General features: G+C 33.8%; 1 protein-coding gene across 2 annotated transcripts in view; it reads right to left on the bottom strand.

Annotated features, from left to right (window-relative positions):
• Positions 1-22,711, bottom strand: part of LOC110460917 (deleted in malignant brain tumors 1 protein-like) — a 57,476-nt gene that overhangs the window by 24,870 nt on the left and 9,895 nt on the right. For both annotated transcript variants that reach the window (XM_021514132.1, XM_021514133.1), the window contains exons 2-5: positions 16,049-16,127; positions 15,128-15,272; positions 13,984-14,165; positions 11,961-12,096 (exon numbers count right to left, since the gene is read on the bottom strand). In XM_021514132.1, the coding sequence (XP_021369807.1) occupies positions 11,961-12,096; positions 13,984-14,165; positions 15,128-15,272; positions 16,049-16,094 (509 nt within the window). In that variant the 5' untranslated portion in view covers positions 16,095-16,127. The remainder of the gene's footprint in view (positions 1-11,960; positions 12,097-13,983; positions 14,166-15,127; positions 15,273-16,048; positions 16,128-22,711) is intronic.

The following is a 22,711-nucleotide window of genomic DNA, read 5'->3' as shown; positions in this document are numbered from 1 at the left end:
CCCCCCCCCCCCCCCCCGAAATTCTTGAGGTTTGGTTAAGATACTACTTATTAATACAATTTGGTAAGATACAAAAAATGGAAGAATTGTTGATATAATTAAGCCAATATATTATAAGGTCACGATGACCTACTAATCAACAATGTGCTACTCTTTTCGGCCATTTTTAATGTTTGCAGCTTTAGTGTTACGCAATACACCAAAATAATGAAGAAACCTTAAAAAATTATATGTAGTTTTATCAAAAAGAGACCATTTGTGATTTTGGTCCCCCACTTTACCCCCTCATATCTCGGGATGGTTTCCAAGCTGACCTTAATTTCATGTTATATCATGATGGTATAACCCCAAGGTATGTATATACAAAGAATAAAACGTATCGGTGATAGCCACCAGAAGGCCCAAATTGGCACTTCTCCTTTTTAGTTTAATCATCTAACTCGTCGTCGTCGTCGTCGTCGTCGTCGATATATATATATATATTAGCAATATTTTATAAAGAGTTGGAAACTTTCCTATTTAATAATATTTCTTCGGGTAATTTCAGCATTTCATAAAATATTTTTTTAGATTTGAAAACAACATAAGATATCTTCATTGACAATGCATACTCATTACCGTAGCAAACCAAATGCAAACAATGTCATAATAATTACTGCTAAAATGTCCCTATAATATTTATTTATTTGATGATAGCAATGGTCAGACAGGTTTGGTCTATCATACGGCTTTAGTTTATCATTTTTCTATCATTTTCCAATCCCGAGTTTGTACTTTAACATTGTATACAAACATATGTTCATTATATCTTTTCTACCATGTAAAATGTAATGTTAACGTGTCTTCAGTGTCCATTGGCGTATGTTATACAAGGTGATCTAGATAATCCAAATATTTAAATTATGCGGTTCCTTTACGCATACAAACATTTGTTACGAGATGCACAACAAGCTGCCGTTTTATACCGTTTCTGACTCTGTAGGCAGTTTTTATTTTTTGCCTGTCAGTCTAGATATGTTAGAGAACTATTATATATTTGATGAATTGTCATCCATATATGGTCTTAAACCCCCATAGTATTTATTTTCAGTTGACATTAGGTGTCTCCATTCAACGGACGATAAACAATTAATGCTGATGTCAAGCTGTACATACAATGCTTGTTTCATTCTATCAAAGGAATGAATCGTTTGACATTTCTTGTTATCTCATAAAATGAACATCTGTTGAACGTAAAAACACAATTTCGAGTCATCTTCATTTTATGATCGACAGACCGTTCTGATCGCAGACCTAACAGGAATTAAGTAGATTTAAAGGTTTACAAGAAAGATTTTGTTTGTTTTTTGCAAGCAAAATCGTTAAATTTATGCAAAAAAATTAAATGTGTGCATTCTTACTTAACAAGTCTCATGACTTATTTGTTTATATTTTCAATACAGGGAGGTTTGCACGTGCATGGTCTGTTGGAAAATAGTACATGCAAAATCATAGTCTATCGCTCATTAACACTATGTAATTAACCAATGAATAGTGGTGTAACATCGCAAACGTGGCAGAAATAAAATAACTTATCAGAGACCGCGGTTAATTCGAGGTGTGCATACAGTGTCCTAATAAATTGTTCAATTTCTATTTGTGATTAAGTATATTGGAATCTGAAAAAATGAAAGGGAGACGACCTTGTAGAAATTAACATTGTAAACTGTTTAACTTTAAAAAAAACATAGTCCGAAACACGAAATATAGCTTCTTCAAAATTTGTTAATTACATTTTTTAGTGTTTCGTTTGAAACAGTTCAGTAACGATATCATTATTTCCTAGCACACCATATATCTACACTATACTCAGTTTTCATAATCCCTGTTTCACCTCTAATTATGTTGTGTTGTTAGTGATATTATTCTAAGTTTTGACAGAGCCGTTTAAGTTCATTTTGAGATTCCTCTCTCGGGGTAATTTAATCATTATTGTATGCAATGTCAAAATTAAATTAGTATTTACCTGATAACGTGCATGCAACTCCTGCATCTTTCCTATGATTGCAGTTATGATTTCCCCAGCCTCCATGAGAACAGTCGGATATATCACCTATATGGTCCCAGGTACATCCGACATTGTCTAGCAATATCGGACCACTTCCTTCACCAAAAAGTGCCTTACCGTTCGCCTTCCCTCCTTTGCTACAAAAATGAGTCCAATGACAAATTCTGATATATTAAATGAGACGTAAAACTGACATATACATGAATATTGCAAGCTAGATATCATCGACACATTGAGTACATTTTAAAGAGAAAATGCATTATATTTAAACGGTTTACCTCCATCAATGTTAGACTTCCTCTTAACACTTCCTCTGTTAAATTGCACCTTAAGCCATTTACACACTACCCTCAAAAGCAACAAAACTAACGCTGTCAAACCAATGTCTGACGCCATTTTCCCTCTTTTCTCAAAACGTTAGATACAAAGCATACATAAAGTATGGTACATGTAACAATCTTTAGCTGCATTATTTTGAGGTCAACTGTAAACAGCTCTTTCTGTTTTATTTATATAGACGAGTTAAAACACTTAATTTCTTGTTTAATCATTAATCAAATTGTTTTATTAAGGTCAATAGCTAACAAATAATATATATCTTCAATAAGATTCATCAGTTAAAATAAACTTTATTTATTTTACAGCAATAAAAAAATGAAACAAGTTTTTACAACTTACAATAATCACTTTTGTTGAACCACATGTAAGCGCGCGGTGGGTCTAAATATGGGAGGAAACCAGAGTACCCAGAGAAAATCCACGTAGTCGGGCAGGTTACCACATACTTTTTCACGTCGCATCAGGGAATCGAACCCCGGTCGTCTTGGTGAAAGGTAAGTGCGCTATCCACTGCGCTACCCGACCATTCCATCAGTTTGGAAATATGTAATATTATTTAAAGTTTAACTTAATACACAATCAATGTACGTATTAAACGGGTTGGACGTTTCAGCACTGACTGATCTTTTATCAAGCTAACGTGTTGCAACGTTTCAAGATTTTTAGGGATAGGGACCAGTCGGCCTTTAGGCTTTGCGACACGTTTCATACGTATAATGTTTGTGTATTAAATCAAGCTTTGATAACAATATATATAGTTATCAAAATAAGTACACAGACATGCTTCTAATACCTAAATCTAAGCATCCTACAAATCACTGACGCGTCCTCATCCGTCCAGTAATCGTCACATATTGTTCCCCATGAACCATTGTAATACACTTCGACTCTTCCTTGTTGAGGTGAACTACCATTACCGCGTAGACGCACTCTAGTACCTAAACATACAAAGCAGAGTATTAATTTAATAAATAAATATGCAATCTGCATCAAAAGAAAAATCAATTAGGTGCACTGGACACTTTTTAAAGTAAATTTCGTCAGCGAGATCTACTGTGGGTGATATGTTCCATTTCGTTGTTTTGTTTTTCGCCCCGAAAAGATGAGAATCAACAAATCTGAAAAACATGAGATTTAGTAACCATTTATTCTGGTTTTATTTGGTTTTAGTAAATTTTAATTCTCGCCCTTTCATCTTTTCGCCCATAACAGACCAGACTTAGTAACTATAAATTCTAATTTTTTCGTCTTTCGCCCATCAAACATAACCCGAAATAACGAAAGTTAATAGATACCAAATATCCCTTTGACAAAAAACGAAATCGTACCAATCAGCCACCATAGACTTCGTTGGACAAAATGATGAAGTCAAAATCGTGCAAGATTGAAACCGAATTGAAAAACCAAATTGATAGGAAGTATTATGGGGCTTTTTTATTATAAATATAATGCAGCTTAAATATTATTCCGCATCAATATAATTCAGTGTATTTATGATTACGTATAAAGATGATTCATTATAAATATAAATCAGTTTAAAAATCATATACAAGTTTTATATATGTCAGAAGAGCAAAATGGAATTTTTGAAACAGTAAGTCAGTAAATTGTTTTTGGAAGGATAATCGATTTAGCAACAAATTTACCATACTTCATTGACTGCCTGATGGTAACAAAATTTAACATTAATGTCCATCGTTACACTTAACATGTATAGGAACAATAAGAGTGATTCGTATTTTAGCTTATCTCACTAAGTAGTTGTACCTAACACCTACCAAGTTAAATATTTCTAAATTTATTACGTTCCCATAGTACTCAAATATATATAGTGCTATCATATTGTAAAAAATATTCAAATTCATATGTATAGACTAAATTTCTCAAATAAACTGAACAGTGTGCATTCCTGTCAATTTACATTTTTTTTAACAAGTAAAGCTTTGCTTTATTTGATATTTTTTGTTTAGAAATAAAAAACCGCCATTCTAACCATTCGCCGTGAATGCATGAATATATGACGTAATGACTTATGATTTCTTAATGATTGTCATGGTTTATGTTGTATATGTATATGACGTGACTGTTGCATTAAATGATTCTTACATAACGTACAAATAAATGTTGATTATATCTCTTCTACTATGTACAATGCAATGTAAGCGTGTTTTGTGTCTACCTCAGTGTCCATTGGCGCATATTATACAATGCGATCTAGGTAATCCAACTATTTTAATTAGGCAGTTCTTTAAGGCGTGTAAAACGTTGCAATATTCAATAATTTCATATTTATGTTCGAAATGTTTTTATATTTGAATTCAATAATTGTAGATATATGAGCAATAATTTATATTTGTATTCAATAATTGTAAATATATGTACAATAGTTTATATTTGTATTCAATAATTGTAAATATATGTGCAATAACAAAAATATGTGTTTAATAAAAAAAAAAACGAGATATGCAATAAAAAAATATTTAATGTTCAATAAAAAATATATATGTGCAATAAAATATATATTTGTTTGTATTCGAAAAATGTGTTGTGACCCATGTCAGTATAGCATATGTGTAGTTCAGACAATTGTAACGAACCCCTGTGGTTTTACTGTGAGCCAAATCAGTAAAGTATGTATTCTAGACATTTTAAACAAATCCCTGTGGTCTGTCAAACAACTATAGTTGTCCATCCACAGCTACCTGCCTCTCGAATTAAAAGACGGAGGGGTCTACTATACTTTATGTTTAATTCAAGAGACATATACCATTACTTGATATAGCCGTTACTGTAAGCACAGGTACTAACCTCGTCTGTCAATACACCTATATTATAGGTGTATTGACAGACGAGGCTAGTACCGGGTTCTACTTTCGTTTTCCTCATCGTCCAATCAAACACGCCGTTACAGCAGGCTGCCGTTGAGGTCAAACGATGCTTACCCACAATGCAAATTATCGAACAAATATATTTTTATTGCACACATATTCTTTTTTATTGAATACAATTTTTTTTTATTAGCATATATTTTTGTTATTGCACATATATTTACAATTATTGAACATGAATATATATTATTGCACATATATTTAGAATTATTAAAAAAAAAAAAACATTATTGCACACATATTTTCAATTATTGAATACAAATATAAAATTTCGAACATAAATATAAAACTATTGAATATTGCAACGTTTGACACGCCCTAGTTCTTTTGCGCGTGCAAATATTTGTTACGATATGCACATCAAGCTGCACGTTTTTACCATTTCTGACGCTGTAAGCAATTTCCTTTTTTGCCTGTTTAACTTGGATATGTTTGAGAAAGATTATATAATTGATGAATTTGCGTCAATACGTGACCTTAACTCCCAACAGTATTTATTTTCTATGTTTTAAAAAAATCTGTTCCATAAATTCCCTTTTTGCATTCTATTGTGTCATCAAATACAACAGAATATTGAAGATAAAATGAAACAAAACATATTTGCAGGGTTTCGGTTCTGTTCAATTAGTTTGCATGTTTAACTAACTAGCATATATTACATTTATTCTTAAAGAATACCGCTTTTAGAATTGATACAATCAGCTCAAAAAACATTCTTTAGTTATGTACAGATTTCTCCCACGATGTTTTTAACATTATATTAAAATTCGATTTGAATATATAACCATGCCTTCCAATGTTTAAAACGTTTGTTTGAAAATGGTTTCTCTATGACAACTGCGCACGTTAGCTACAATAGTTTTGGTTGGACGATTTGTGTGTGTGCTGATTAAGTACATGTACCTCCTTTGTCACATGATGAACCCTCCCAGCCATCTTGACAACCTGCATTATCACAGACTCCAGTCACGTGGTGGCACCCAGGAATTCTACAGTGGCATCTTTGTAAACAATCTGTTCCAAATGTTTCGCTTTCGCATTCTATGGTGTTATCAAATAAAAACAAAATATATAAAACATAAAATGTTTGCGGGGTTTTGCTTGTGTTTACCGAAATGCAGAACAACTTACTGTGTTCACACCTATCGAAATTTGAAATCAACTGAAAAACGGAATATGAAGCTACCGAAATATTGTATATTAGCCTGTTTGTTTGTTTGTTTGTATTTTATGTCTTAACAACTATGGTCATTTAAGAACGTGCATGGACTTGGCGGTGGAGAAAAGAAAGCTGGAGTTTCCGGAGAATAACCACCGCAGCCCCGATTCTGTGACGGAGGGTTAGTAATCGTAGACGGTCAGACGCCTTTACCACTCGGCCACCGCGAACCCTATGAATAAACCTGGGTTGACAACCTATTGATATAACAAGATAGACCACAACTTCCTGTTTAAGGATTAGTTGGAATGTTTATAAGTAGTTATTAGCCTCGGATCAAGATGGTCCCAGACATCCAGGTAAACATCCGGATCTATTGTTACATCCGGTTACCCTACAGTGGCATCGCTTGCTACATAGACACGTCAAAATTGTGCCCAACATTTTGCCCCTAGCTCACCGATGAGTCCTAGAAAAATGGAACAGCCAACTTATTCAATGTTTTAAAAATATGAAAAGCAAATGGCTTTAAAATCTTCCATAAATTACCTAGTTTAATCCTGTAACTCGTTGTTAGTGGTCGTATATAAACTTTCAGTCATATTTTATTAAGAATTGTAAACTTTCCTACTTAACAATATTTTTTCGGGTCATAAGGTAATTTGAGTATTTCATATAAATACTTTTTAGATTTTACAAACAACATTAAATATCTTCATACGCATTGCATACTCTCTATAGGAGCATGCCAAAAGCAAAAATGCCAAATTACTTACTACTAAAAATGTCCTCTAATATTGTTTTACTTGATGATAACTATGGTCAGATAGGGTTTGGCTATAATTCGGCTTGAGGTTATCATTTATCCAACATTTTCCAATCTCGAGTTATATATGTTTACGTAATATACAAACATGTGTTGATTATATCTTTACTACCATATGAAACGTAATGAAAACGTGTTCTTAGTGTCCATTGGCGTACATTATACAAGTTGATCTAGGTCATCCAAATATTACAATTAGGCAGTTCTTTTACGCGTGCAAATATTGTTTCGATATGCACAACAAGCTGCGCGTTTATAACATTTCTAGCGCTGTAGGCAATGGTCCTTTTTTGACTGTATAGCCTAGATATATTTGAGAAATATTATGTATTTGATAAATTGTCGTCAATATATGGTCTTTAATCTCCATAGTATTCATTTCAATTTGACATTATGTTTCTGAATACAACGGATGATAAACAATAAATGATGACGTCAAGCTGTACATAAAATGTTCATTTCAATCTTTCAAGTCTATCATCCATTAATACAGTGTAATTAACCAACGAAAAGTGTCGTAACATTGCAAACTCGGAAGCATTAAAATAAATGATCAGATACCTTGTTTTATTCGAAGACTGCATACAATTTCTGCAAACCTAATACATTGTACAATTTCTATATCTAATTGAGTATATTTGAATATGAAGAACCAAGGGGTACGACCTTGTAGAAATTAACATTGTAAACTGTTTATTCTTAAAAAAACCTTAATGCGAAACAAAAGATATAGCATGTTCAAAATTTGCAAATTAAATTGTTAGTGTTTCGTTTGAAACATTTGAGTCACGATTCCATTATTTCCCAACATACCATGTATCTACATTATACTCAGTTCTCACAATCCCAGGTTCACCTCCAATTATGTTGTGTTGTTAGTAATATCATTCTATGTTTTGGCAGAGCAGTTTAAGTTTATTTTTAAATTTCTCTCGTGGTAAGTTGATCATTTTTTTTATTCAAAGTTAAAATCCTATTATTATTTACCTGATAACGTGCATGCAACTCCTGCATCTTTCCTATGATTGCAGTTATGATTTCCCCAGCCTCTATGATAACAGTCCGATATATCACCTATATAGCCCGAGGAACATCCGACATTGTCTAGCAATATCGGACCACTTCCTTCACCAAAACGTGCCTTGCCGTATGCCTTTCCTCCTTTGCTGCAAAAAAAGTCCGATTAGATATTCTGTTATTGCAAACTAGATATCATAGATTAATTGAGTGCATTTTAAAGAGAATAGTCGTTATATTAAAACGGTTTACTTCCACCAATGTAAGACTCTACCAAAACACATCCTCTGTTAAATTGCACCTTAAGCAGTTTACTTACTACATTATAAAGCAACACAACTAACGTTGTCAAATCAATGTCTGACGCCATTTTTCATCTTTTCTCAAAACGTTAGATATTCTGCATACGTAAAACATTGTAGGTAAAAATCCTTAGCTGTGTTGTTTTGACGGTCAAATGTTAACTGTTTTTGCTGTTGTATTTGTATGCAAGTTAAAATACTTACTTTCATGTTCATTAAACGGGTTGGAACGTCATAAGACCTACTGGTTTCTTTATCAAGTGTATCAACGTTTCGTGACTTTAAGTGACAGCTTGACAAAGGGACCCGTCGGTTTTGAGACGTTGCGACACGTTTAATACGTGCATTATTAGCGTAAAAAAATAAAAGTTGTTATCAATATATATCGTGACCAAAATAATTACACAGACATACATATAATACCTAAAATTAAGCATCCTACAAATCACTGATGCGTCCCCATCCGTCCAGTAATCGTCACATATTGTACCCCATTCACCATTGTGATATACCTCGACTCTTCCTTGATGAGGTGAACTACCAATACCGCTGAGACGCATTCTAGTAGCTAAACAAAGCAGAATATTAATTTCATCAATAAATATGCACCGAATTCTTGTTCTTTCGTTATTTGTCCTAAAAGGATTAGATTTAGTATCAATTCATTCTCATGTTTTAATCTTTTCAGTCACACAAAACACGAAATAACAAGAAAAAATAGTTACTAAATCTCGCCTCGACGAAAAAACAAAATCGCAAAAATCAGACTCAATAGATTTTGTTAGACAAAATGGTGGCAGTAATTAATGTTAAAATCCTATTATTATTTACCTGATAACCTGCATGCAACTCCTGCATCTTTACTATGATTGCAGTTATGATTTCCCCAGCCTCTATGATAACAGTCCGATATATCACCTATATGGTCCCAGGTACATCCGACATTGTCTAGCAATATCGGACCACTTCCTTCACCAAAACGTGCCTTGCCGTACGCCTTTCCTCCTTTGCTGCAAAAACAAGTCCGATTACGTATTATGTTATTTCGGATGAGACGTAAATATGCAATATTCATAAAAGTTGCAAAACTAGATATCAAGGACAAATTGAGTACATTTACAGAGAAAAATCATTATATATTTAAACGGTTTACTTCCACCAATGTTAGACTCTACCTAAACACATCCTCTGTTAACTTACACCTTAAGCAGTTTACATACTACATTGTAAAGCAATATAACTAACACTGTCAAACCAATGTCTGACGCCATTTTTCATCTTTTCTCAAAACGTTAGATACAATACATACATAAAGTATTGTTGGTAAAAATTCCTCTCTGTGTTGTTTTTGCGGTCAAATATTAACTGTTCTTGCAGTTGTATTTGTATGCCAGTTAAAATACTTACTTTCATGTTCATAAAAGCTTTATCAAGCTTACGGGCGCAACGTTTCAATACTTCTAGTGATAGCTTAACAAAGGGACCAGTCGGTCTTGCGACGTTGCGATACGTTTAATACGTACATTGTTTGTGTATCAAAATAAAACAAATCGATAGCAATAGATATCACTATCAAAATAATTACACAGACATACTTATATTACCTAAAATTAAGCATCCTACAAATCACTAATGCCTCCTCATCCCTCCAGTTATCGTCACATATTGTACCCCATTCACCATTGTGATATACCTCGACTCTTCCTTGATGAGGTGAACTACCATTACCGCGGAGACGCACTCTAGTACCTTAAAAAACAATACAGAAAATTATTTTTATAAATGAATATGCATTCTGCATCAAAAGAAAAAGCAATTTAGTGAACTGGTCACCTTTCAAAGTAAATTTTGTCAGAGGAGTTCTACTGTGAATGATGTGTGCCGTTTCGTTGTTTCGTGTTTTCGTCCCGAAAAAGACGAAAATCAACAAACCTGAACTTCCGTTCTTTTGTCTTTTTTTTTTGCACCAAAAAGACGACATTTAGTAACTCATTTAATTCTAGTTTAAGCGTCATTTTGTCCCGAAATTCGATATTGAGTAACATTTAATTCTCATATTCGTCTTGTCGCCTCAAAACAAGTTACAAGAATATATAGTTACTAAATCTTGCCTTGAAGGAATTAATTTGTGCTGATTCATTTTATAGATATTATGCAGCATAAATATTTTCAGTATATATATGATTAAGTAAAAAGATGAATCAGTATAAACATAATTCAGTTTAAGTATCATTCAGAAATTTTATAAAGGTACGAAGAATAAAATGAAATTTATGAAACAGTAAGTCGGCAAATAGCGCTGTCTGTATATTTTGCAAGAACTTAACCATACTCCTTTGACTGCCTAATGGTTTCAAATTTTACATGTATAAGAACAATGATAGGTATTCGTGTTTTAGCTGACCTCTCTTGGTAGTTGTACCCGACACCTACCAAGTTACATATTTCTAGATTCAGTACGTACTCATCGTTCTCATATTATCAAATTATATGTATAGGGTAAATGTCTCCAATAAACTGTCCAGCAATGTGCATTCCTGTCATTTCACATTTTTACGACAAGTTAAGCAAAGCTAGTTTCATTTATCTTATTTTGTATTTGATATTTATGGTTAGAAAAACAATCGCCATTCTAACCATTCACCGTGAATGTATCAACGTATTACGTAATAACTTATGATTTCATAATAACTGTCATGGTTCATGTTGTTTATTTATTTGATGTGACTTTTACATTAAATCATTATCACATAACATACAAATAAATGTTGATTATATCTCTTCTTCCATGTAAAAGGTAATGTAAGCGTGTTTTGTGTCTACCTCAGTGTCCATTGGCGTAACAATGAACAAGGTGATTTAGGTAATCCAATTATTTAAATAAGTCAAATCTTTTGCACTTGCAAATATTTGTAACGAGATGCACAAACTGCAAGTTTATACCACTTCTGACGCCGTAAGAAGTTTTTTATATGCCTGTTTTAATTTCTTTGTTTGAAAACAGTTTGTTCCAGATGTTTCCTTTTTGCTTTCAATTGTGTCAACAAATACAACATAATATAGAAGACAAAATATGAAAGATAAACTCTTTGCGGGGTTTGGGTTCTGTTTAAGTTATTTGCATGTTTAGCTAACTAGCATAGATGACATTTATTCTTATAGAATAACGTTTTTTGAATTGATACAATCAGCTGAAAAATACGTTCTTTGGTTGTGTACAAATTAGTTTCATGATATCGTTAACCTTATAATAAAATTCTATTCGAATACATAACCATGCCTTCAATATTTTGAACGTTTGTTTGGAAATGGGTTCTCTATGTTAACTGCGTACGTTTGCTTCCACAAGTAAGGACGATTTTATGAAATATGTCTACATGTACCTTTGTCACATGATGAACCCTCCCAGCCATCTTGACAACCTGCGTTGTTACAGACTCCAGTCATGTTGTGGCAACCAGGAATTTTACAGTGGCATCTTTGTAAACAATTTGTTCCAAATGTTCCACTTTCGCATTCTATGGTGTTATCAAATAAAAACAAAAAATATAAAACATAAAATGTTTGCAGGGTTTTGCTTGGTTTTACCAAAATATAAAACAACGCATTGTGTGCACACCTGTCCAATTTTAAATCAGTGGTTATACAGAACATGTAGCTACCAAAAGATTGAATATAAGCCTGTATGTTTGGATGTTTGTTTGTTTGTTTGTGTTATACGGCTTATTAATATATGGTGTTTTAAGAACGTGCCAGAACTTGGTGATAGAGAAAAGAAAGATAGAGTACCCGGAGAAAAACCATCGCTTCCCCGATCCAGTGACGGAGGGCTAGTAATCGAAGACGAAGATTAACAACCTATCGAAATATCAAGATATACCACAACTTCCTGCTTAAGGAGTAGATAGAATGTTTATTAGTAGTCATAAGCCTCGGAACAAGATGGTCCCAGCCGTCCAGGTAAACATTCTTCAGTCTTGCATCATCGGGAGCTATTATGGCATCCGGCTACCGTACAGTGTCATTGCTTGCTACATAGATGCGTCAAAATTGTGTCCAAAATTTCGCCCCTAGCATACCGATGAGTCCTAGAAAAATGGGACAACCATATCTTTTTTGTACTGTTTCTATACTCAAATTTTACAGGCACAGATGCAAATGTGTGTCTTACGTTCATCTTTGACGATACAAGGTGGACGACCCTGGTGGGGTTATATTTTTTTTATTTTATTAAGCCCCGGGATTTGCCGTTTCCTTGATCAGAAAAGTTTTCAATTTTGGCACGGTTAATTTTATTCACAAGTCACCCACCTATGATTTTGAAATAAACCAATTATTTTTAATCCATATAATTTAAGCGCTTATGAACCTCCCTTTTTGTTTCTACTGTAGCTTAGGCCAAATAGAATTTCCACCTAAATTAAGTCGGCCGGAACACCAATGAAGGAAGAAACAAGTGAAGTGTAACTTACTTTTGGTGTAGTGTATTCCCAAATCTTATAGGTACAACAACATATGTGTGTCCATCCTTCATTACACCCAACTGTCATTGTTATTTAATCCAACAAGAAATTTTAAATTGTTTGGAAAATATTCCTCAAAACATTGATTTTGAGAAAAACATTAATTCATAATTTAACGTCCACTTAATTTCATTAAATTTCTTATTTTAATCCTTATCTCGTCGTCGTTGTCGTCGTTCGTCATCTATATTGTAGACCTGACAGGATTTTAGAAGATTAAATGGTTAACAAGAAAGATTTCGTTTGTTTGCAAAAATATCAATTTGTGCATTCTTATTTAACAAGTCTCATGTTTGTTTATATTTTCAATACAGGAAGGTTCGCACGTTCATGATCTGTTGGAAAATAGAACATGCAAGATCATGGTCTATCGTTCATTAATACAGTGTAATTAACCAATGAAAAGTATCGTAAGATAATAAACGTGGCAGCATTGAAAAACACTTATCAGAGACAGCTGTTAATTCGAGCAGAGCATACAATTTCTTTATACATAATAAAATGTGTTTTTTTTTATATGTGATTGAATATAATGGAATCTGAAGAAGGAAAATGAGGCGACCTTGGATAAATTAAAATTGAAAACTGTTCATGTTTTAAGAAAAAAACCATAAATAAAAAGTAAATGAAGCATGCTCAAAGATTTTTTGATACATTTTTGATATTTCGTTTTCAATATTTCAGTAACCATTTCATTACCGACCCACATACCATATATCTACATTCTACTCAGTTTTCATAATCCCTGTTTCACCTCCAATTATGTTGTGTTGTTAGTGATATCATTCTATTTTTTCGTAGAGCCGTTTAAGTTGTTTTTTAAATTTCCCTCGTGGTAATTTAATCATTTTTATGCAATGTTAAAATTATATTAGTATTTACCTGATAGCGTGCATGCCACTCCTGCATCATTCCTATGATTGCAGTAGTTATGATTTCCCCAGCCTCTATGATAGCAGTCCGGTATATCACTGATATATTCCGAGACACATTTGACATTTTTTAGCAATATCGGTCCACTTCCTTCACCAAAACGAGCTTGACCGTATGCCTTCCCTCCTTTGCTACAAAAAAGATTCCGATGACAAATTCTGTTATTTTGAATGAGACGTAGAAATGCAATATACATGAATATTGCAAACTAAATAGCATAGATGAATTGAGTGCATTTTAAAGAGAAAATGCATAATATTGAAACGGTTAATCTCCACAAATTGATTAACATATCCTCTGTTAAATTGCACATTTAGCAGTTCACATACTACAGTGTAAAGCAACATAACTAACGCTGTCAAACCAATGTCTGACGTCTTTTACCTCTTTTTCGCAAAATGTTAGATATAATGCATACATACAGTTTTTATGGTAAAAATCCTTAGCTGCATTATTTTGGAGGTCAAATGTAAACTGCTCTTGCTGTTTTATTAGTATGGACACTTAATTTCTTGTTTAATCGTGTTTATATCATATTGTTTTATTAAGGGTAATATCTAACAAATAAGATATATCTTCAATAAGATTCATTAGTTAAAATATACTTTATTTATTTTACAACAATCAAAAAACAAGTTTTTGCAACTTATATTATTCACTCTTGTTGGCCCTAATGAAAGCGCGGTGTGTTTTAATGTTGGAGGAAACCAAAGAACCCGGTGTAAACCTACTTAGTCAGGCAAGAGACCACGTACCTTTTTACGGCCGATCGGAGAATCTAACCGCGGCCGCCTTGGTGAAAGGCAAGTGCGTTATCCACTGCACCACCCGACCATCCAAACAGTTTGGAAATATGTGATATCAAAGTTAAATACACAATCAATATACGTATTAAACGGGTTTGAAAGTTTCAGCACCGACTGGACCTTTATCAAGCTAACGTGTCGCAACGTTTCAGGAATTTAGGGATAGGGACCAGTCGGTTTTGAGACGTTAGGGCACGTTTAATACGTACATTGTTTGTGTATGAAATCAAGCTTTGATAACAATATATATCATTATCAACATAATTACACAGTCATACATATAATACCTAAAATTAAGCATCCTACAAATCACTGATGCCTCGTTATCCGTCCAGTCACGGTCACATACTGTGCCCCATGAACCATTGTGATACACCTCGACTCTTCCTTGATGAGGTGAACTACCAATACCGCGGAGACGCACTCTAGTAGCTAAACAAAGCAGAAAATTATTTTTATCAATAAATACGCATTCTGCATCAAAAGAAAAACAAATTGAGTGAACTAGACACGTTTGAAAGTAAATGTCGTCAGCGAGATCTACTGTTTGGTGATTTATGCTATCTCGTTGTTTTTGTATGAAAAAGACGAGATTGATATTTAGTAGCTTTTAATTCTCGCTCTTTTATCTTTTGGCCCCAAAAAGACCCGAGGGTAGTAGGTATTAATTTTCATGTTTTTCGTCTTTTCGCCCCACAAGAATAGCCCGAAATAACAGGAAGAAAAAGTTACTAAATCTTCCCTTGGCAAACAACGAAATAGCACAAATCAGCCACCATAGATTTCGTTTGGCAAAATAATATAGTCAAAATCATGCAAGATGGAGAATTTTTACATAAATAATGTCCATCAGTACAGTTTAATGTATAAAAACAAAGATAGTTATTTGTTTTAGAGCTTACTTCACGTGGTGGTTGTTCCTGACACCTACCAAGTAACATATTTCTTATTTCTAAATTCGATATGTACCCATATATATAGTGTTATAATATGTCATAATTTATCAAAATAGGATTCGGGTAACTTTCTCAAATAAACTATCCAACAATATGCATTCCTGTCAATTGACATTTGTACAACAAGTTCAATAAAGCTAGTTTTATTTATCTTGTTTTGTATTTGATAATTTTTTTGTTTAGAAATAAAAATACGCCATTTTATCCATTCACTGTGAATGCATGATTTCAATAGCTTTGTTACATTCTTACCGGATGACAAGATGATGAATGAAAAGACAAATAGAAGACTTTTCATGTTTAATGGTCTCGTGTTGCTTGGCGAATCGTTCTGAAATAAAGAGTCGACTATATAACATAAATGGCACAGGCAATATGTAAGATAATTAGCTGATCAGCAATCCCAAAAGGATTAACCCATGTAATATGACCTATCACCCCTTTTATTGGTTGCAAGTTTTAATTGTTTCAATTGTGAAGTCACGTCTAGGAAAAGTACATGGCGTGACAGACTTACGCACTGAAGTCAAAATGGCGGCTTTTTTACATTTCAAGGTTGCATGAAATTTGTTGTTTTGCACGAAAAAATGCCACACATCTTGATTATGTGATAAAAAGGACCTTACACTCGTTTTCATTTTATATGAAATTGATGGAACTCGTCACGAATTTTTCATTTTAGCTAGAGAGAGGCTCGCTAAACTGAAAAATTCTTAGACTCGTTTTATAAATCTCATATGAAATGGAAACTCATGTAAGATCCTATATATATGTGTGTGTGTGTGATTTTGGCGTCATTTTTAGTAGGTTGTATTTCGACGTCACAATTTTCTGTGTTGTGTTGTTGTCCTGTCAACATAAATAAACATTTTCTCTGATTAACAGTAGTGAAAGTACCAGGAAAGTACTAAGAAACTCTTTTGTCATTTCTTAAATATTTTAACCATCACAAAGACTTTGGTGGTTGTTGGGGTTTTTTCTGAAATTATGTCAAAAGCTTGATCTTAACCCAAAATTTGAAATGCAAATTTTAAATTGATTGTTTAATATTTTTCTTATAACTGAAAAAAAAGAACATGTGTGTCTTAGGAATTTTGACGATTTGCTTCAGAAAATACGTCGAAAATTATTCACATTTCAGTATATCTTAAAAAGGAAGTTATTTTTTTTTGTATTCATGAATACTTCAGCAACTTTTTACTAAATCACAAGCGAAAACTATATGATGAAAAAACATTATTTTTTTACTTTGAAATACTTTGTACCGGCGAATTTTCGGTCAAATATTTGCCTTTACCGATAAATTCCATACTCGCTAATTATTGATTCTGTATTGTAAACCGTGTACTGATATTTGCAGAAATGATTGATCATTAGATCATTAGATGGTTAACGGATGAAAAATAAACTGTTTCAGATAATATGCATTCCTAACTTGTAAAAAAGAGTGAGTGCAATTTCCTGCCGTCGTTGAAACAAACTTCTCATCACACGCAAATGTAGAGATATTGAAGGTGTCACAAAGCGAAACGATAAACAGATTAAAGCCAGTATAGATTTCTTTTGTTAAAAGCTTGAGACATTCATATTCTACATATTACATTTGCAACAGACTGAAACAAAATTAACATTCTGATCGGGGAATTCTCAAGTTGTTTGCCACTTACAATATCCGTAATATGAGTGTTCTGCCTCAATAGATAAATGAAATAGGTAAATCATTTCTCCGTAAAGGTGGTTGACGCTGCAGGTGGATTATTAGTCGCCGCTGAGGGCAGTAGCCTTCCTTGTAACTGGCAAAGCTGCATGAAATACTAGCTTAAAGTAGGTCAAGTTTTACGTTTGCACCAGCATAAAGGGTTTATTTTCGCTGTGTTAGTACCACTTATGAGCCCTGGATGGACTAAATGGACATATGGTGCAGTATAATGTTTACTTTGTTCGGCTCTCTGTATTTTCAAACAAAATCTTCAAAAACTTTTCTTCATTTCTACGTGTTTCCAGTGATTATTCTTACACTGTAAGGATAAGATAAAACTACTGACAAACTTACGAATTTTTAATTGCACGAAGAGACAATAAATCTTGTTAAAAACGTGTTAAGTGTAGGAATATTCCACGAGAGAGGTTTCAAACTTCGAATAAACCCTATGCTTGTTCCCATGTTTCCCATCCTACATCCTTCAGTGTGATATTTACCCTCCAATTGTAATCATCAGAAACAATCTAAGAAACCATTAAAATACGTTAAGACCTGTACGTATCAGTTTTTTTTCTAAATCTTTGTTAGTATATCGAACTGGTCAGCGAAATACCACATACCACATTTTGCTAGACTCTTTGATGAAGAATGAATATGCTTATTTACTTCACTAGTAACTTGCTAAATACGTTAATTGTAGAAAGAAATTAGTTATGGAATATTTCATGATATCACAAAACGACGCGTATGGGTTGGTAGTGATATTCACATAAAGATAGATATGAGAATACACACACACACATATCATCACATTAGGTTTCAAACTTCGAATAAACCCTATGCTTGTTCTCATGTTCTCCATCCTACATCCTTCAGTGTGATATTTACCCTCCAATTTTAATCACAAGAAAAATCTAAGAAACCATTAAAATGCGTTTTGACTTGTAATTATCAGCTTTTTCTAAATCTTTGTTAGTATATCGAACTGGTCAGCGAAATACCTCATACCCCATTTTGCTAGACTCTTTGATGAAGAATGCTGAGGGCATTTCTTTACCTGGCCTGTTCTATCATACACCTGCGGGATTGGGATATGTTTAATTTACTTCTCTAGTTACTTGCTATGTAAATACAATGGATCACTTCTATAAGATATACGGTAAATGTAGAAAGAAATCAGTTATGGAGTATTTCATGATATCACAAAACGACGCGTATGGGTTGGTGGTGATATTCACATAAAGATAGATATGAGAGTAAACAGACATTTTATCGCAATAGCAAACAATAACTTAAATCAATGAGTCATTCACATTTACTGCAGCCGGGCAGCTGGTGAATAATATTCCTTGGAAAAGTCATTATATGACAAGCGTTATCCCTGATCCATTTCAGGATTGGTACAAGTGCATTGTTGTATTGTTTCACTGATTGTTGTGCGTGGTTAAAATAACTTCCTCATTGCATACACATCCGTCCTGGTTTTATAGATATGACTCAATCTTTCATCACATAGTTAATACAATTAATAACAAACTATTTAGTGTTTAGTGATAGCCTTTTTTCTTATTTACTGTGTACTGGGAAACTTTCGCCAAAATAAATTTTCGCATTTCGCCGTCGAAATTCATATGTACCCCGTGTTAATTTCGCCTATCACATCTAAATACTGTTTAAATAACATTGTTAACTTATATTCGCTGTTATGAAAAAATCGCCTTCATTACGGAGGGCGTAGAAAAAGGTAATAGTAAAACTACGGCGAAAATTTCGCGGTATAACGTAATATAAAATGTGTGACCGAATACATTAATGTATCAACTATCCATGCACTTTGCAAGAAAAAGATATCAATGATACAACAAAGTGTATCGATATAATTTAACATTAGTACTTTTTATCAACACGTTAAAACAATATTGAATCCCCCCTTCCCCGACTCGTTGTCCGGGAATTTATTTCTAATTCAGCGTGGCTAGTTATCTGAATACATAATTTCATAAAAGTAACCGTGCGATTGGACTTGATGTATCAAAACAGTTAAAATATGCAATTTGGGGATATGCTTTTGGGTTCCTCTGACCTGTTTCTTCTTCTTTACTTTCCACAGTTTATGTTTCGAACAATCTTTGTTTCATCATTAGAACATGCTTTGTCTCTTTATCTGTCAAGATGTCATTTTGCGAACAACTCTGAACGAAATGGGTAATTCACGTGTGTATTATTAGTGAATACAAATATGTATTAAAAGCCTTCAGATCAGTATTGAATTATCTCTATTCCATCATTATGCAGTGATACCTAATTGTTTTACCGACGTAGATACTTGGGACAAGACTTAACTGAAAGCTAGGTTCGTTATAGTAGTAGGAATCCCAGTCGTTCCACAAACATATTTTACAAAACGTGCTACCGTCCATTATAATGTTAAGAATGTGCATGTCATACCTTGCAATCTAGTTCTTTGTCTTTCACAGAAACACAACTAGACAGAACAGCACATTGACCCTCGGTCTTAGATCTAATTTCAATAGAATTTGTATAACAAAAGTATTATATGACCGAGTAATATGTAAATCATCACGTCTAATATTATATTCTTTATGTATTCCATTATAGAAAAAGCATAGAAAGACCAAGATAAAAGGGAAGCATATGTACATTCCGTCAGTCTTTGGCATTTCTACCACAATACGATGTGCTATTCCACTTTCAGATCATTGTAAAAACATGGTAACTGTTATATCAATAATAGTAATATACCACACGTGGTATGAGAATCTCCAGATGCACGTTATGATGCTATCGTTTACAGGTTGTGACTCAGAAACGGCTAGTCAATCAGTTACACTAACACAAGCTGTCCATTATATAGCCCCATCCATTACAAACATTCCCCGCGATTTAAGCGAAATGACGATCGGTATGGGTCGATGCCACAAAGATTTAATAGGCTTAATGAATCACATTAACTTCGAACTAGCAGCCCTGAATGTTGGTTACGAACAATTTAGGTACAAAAAACGTTTTTGTTTTGTGCAAAGAGACGATGGATACTTATGCAAAGATTTTCAAAACATAAATATATTGAATTCTGTGAATGTCCGACGAATACTGGTCCGAGTTCTTACCCTAAAAAGTGTGAGAGGTGAGAGCCGTTCCTCCACGTGCCTGAGTAACCCCCCAGAACTTATCTGGCTGCCCTGTCGCCACATATAAAACCTACAAAGCCCGTCGTCCACCTACATACTGCAGGCAAGATGACCCTTTTTATGTGGCAACAAACACAAATTCTGAGAATTTCAGCAAATGGTTTAAATGTCAAAAAAACAAGCTGGGTAGATATATGAAGGTACATATAGAAAATCACGTTTACAAAATTCCCCTTCGTGTTTTGCAGACCCTGTTTGCATCTAAACAAGTTCACTTTGAACTTTGACCCGAAAGATACTTACAGTGAAAGGTCGTCAATTCATGAATTTTGTTTACAGACAGTTTAGTCCGGAACACACTCCTAAGTACTGTTAATGGCTATTGTCGACATCCGATAACAATTGAATTAACATAAACAATGTTTCGAGACTGGAAACTTTTACCACACATCTAATTTTGATATGATATTATGCTCCCCTTTAAAAGATTGAACCATTTCCAATTTTTAATTTTCTTTCTGCAACTAAATGACTTAAATACACATAATATAACACATTGGTGCGATTCAGTGTCAACATGATGTTATATGTAAAACAATATCATAATTCACAAGTCAAGCAGGAAGCCGATATCAATATTGATATACTGTAAACACTTATTTTTTTCGATGGGATTTTAATTTCATTTACCCTCGGATATAGATTGTCAAATAAACAACCTTAAGGGGCTTTAGTTGTCAACCTGAATCTCAAGTGTAAGCATATAGTTAAGTCTCAAATCAATTGATCAGATAGAAGATGACGCGTTTTAACACATTTCCAGTTTCCGGATAGCTGTGACTTTTCACATTCATACATTTTCCAAAGGAAACTATGCCAATATGTGTAGTTCTTAAGCAGTCACCAAGGTTATATATATGTTTATTTATGCAAAATAATGTACACAGAAAGCGAATTTTACTAAACGAAACGTACCTTTTTTACAAACTTCCCAATAATCGGAATTAGAAATGAAAGACACTGAAATCATTTTAATGGCGCCTATCAATGTGACGAAATAGTGTAGTAGCCTCCTAATAATTACGAATCCGTAAATGAAAAGAACACCAATGATAACTTGCTGTCGAGGGGAATGTTGTAATTATAGCGCAGAAACTATATAAATAACACCTAACAGTCAAGAATGTCATTTTTAACACCTGGGCCGGTGAGCTTATGTCATGGCGCAGCGTCCGTTGTCCGTCAACTCTTCCTTTAAAACGCTACAAGTTTTAAACGGCTCAGTCGATTTAAAACCAAAAGTAATCAAATACTATTTATATTTTGCAAAAACGAATGGAGGCTTTGACCCCCTTTAGAGCAGAGGGGTTTGGCTCAATAGCGAAACAGATAAAAAAAAACAAATCCGATCATTTTGGAACGAATGAAGGGATTTTAACCAAACTTGTTCTAGAACATCTTAAAGTAAAAGGGTTGTTACTTTTGTATAAACGGATGATTTTTGCCAATCCTAATGTTTTGATGGAAGGGGTGGGCAATAAGGGAAATAGTGGGAAAATGGTCTCCATTTGTACACATGAAAGGATTTAAACCAAATGTGGTCCCAAATATGCTTAAAAATGGACTCCATTCAGGTAAACTGAAACTGTTATCTCCTAAAGGGTAGAGGGAAGGAGCCAATAGGGAACATAGAGGATTTTTTTTAAATCCTTCCCATTTTGTACCAATCAAAGGATTTTAACCAAAGTTGTTCTAGAGCATCTTTGGGCAAAGGGTTCTCAATTCTAGATTTAAACGGAAGATGCCTCCTTTTTGGCGGGTAAAGGGAAGGAGCCCAACAGGAGAAATAGGGGGAAATTATTTCCATAAGTCTTAAGCAAACTTGTTATAGAGCATCTTTAAGTAAAGGGTTCTCAATTCTATATAAACGAAGGAGGCGCCCAGTCAAACCACGCCGACAGAACACCAACCTCCGTAAGTGAGATGAACCCGCATGGGTGGAGTCATGTAGGCGATAAACCCGTCAACCAACCAACAAGTCAAACCTGGAGGAGGGGGGGG

This window comes from Mizuhopecten yessoensis, unplaced genomic scaffold, assembly GCF_002113885.1.
Source record: "Mizuhopecten yessoensis strain PY_sf001 unplaced genomic scaffold, ASM211388v2 scaffold10523, whole genome shotgun sequence".
NCBI lineage: Eukaryota > Metazoa > Mollusca > Bivalvia > Pectinida > Pectinidae > Mizuhopecten > Mizuhopecten yessoensis.
The sequence above is the reverse complement of the archived record's forward strand: the minus strand, read 5'-3'. Positions and strand labels throughout refer to the sequence as shown.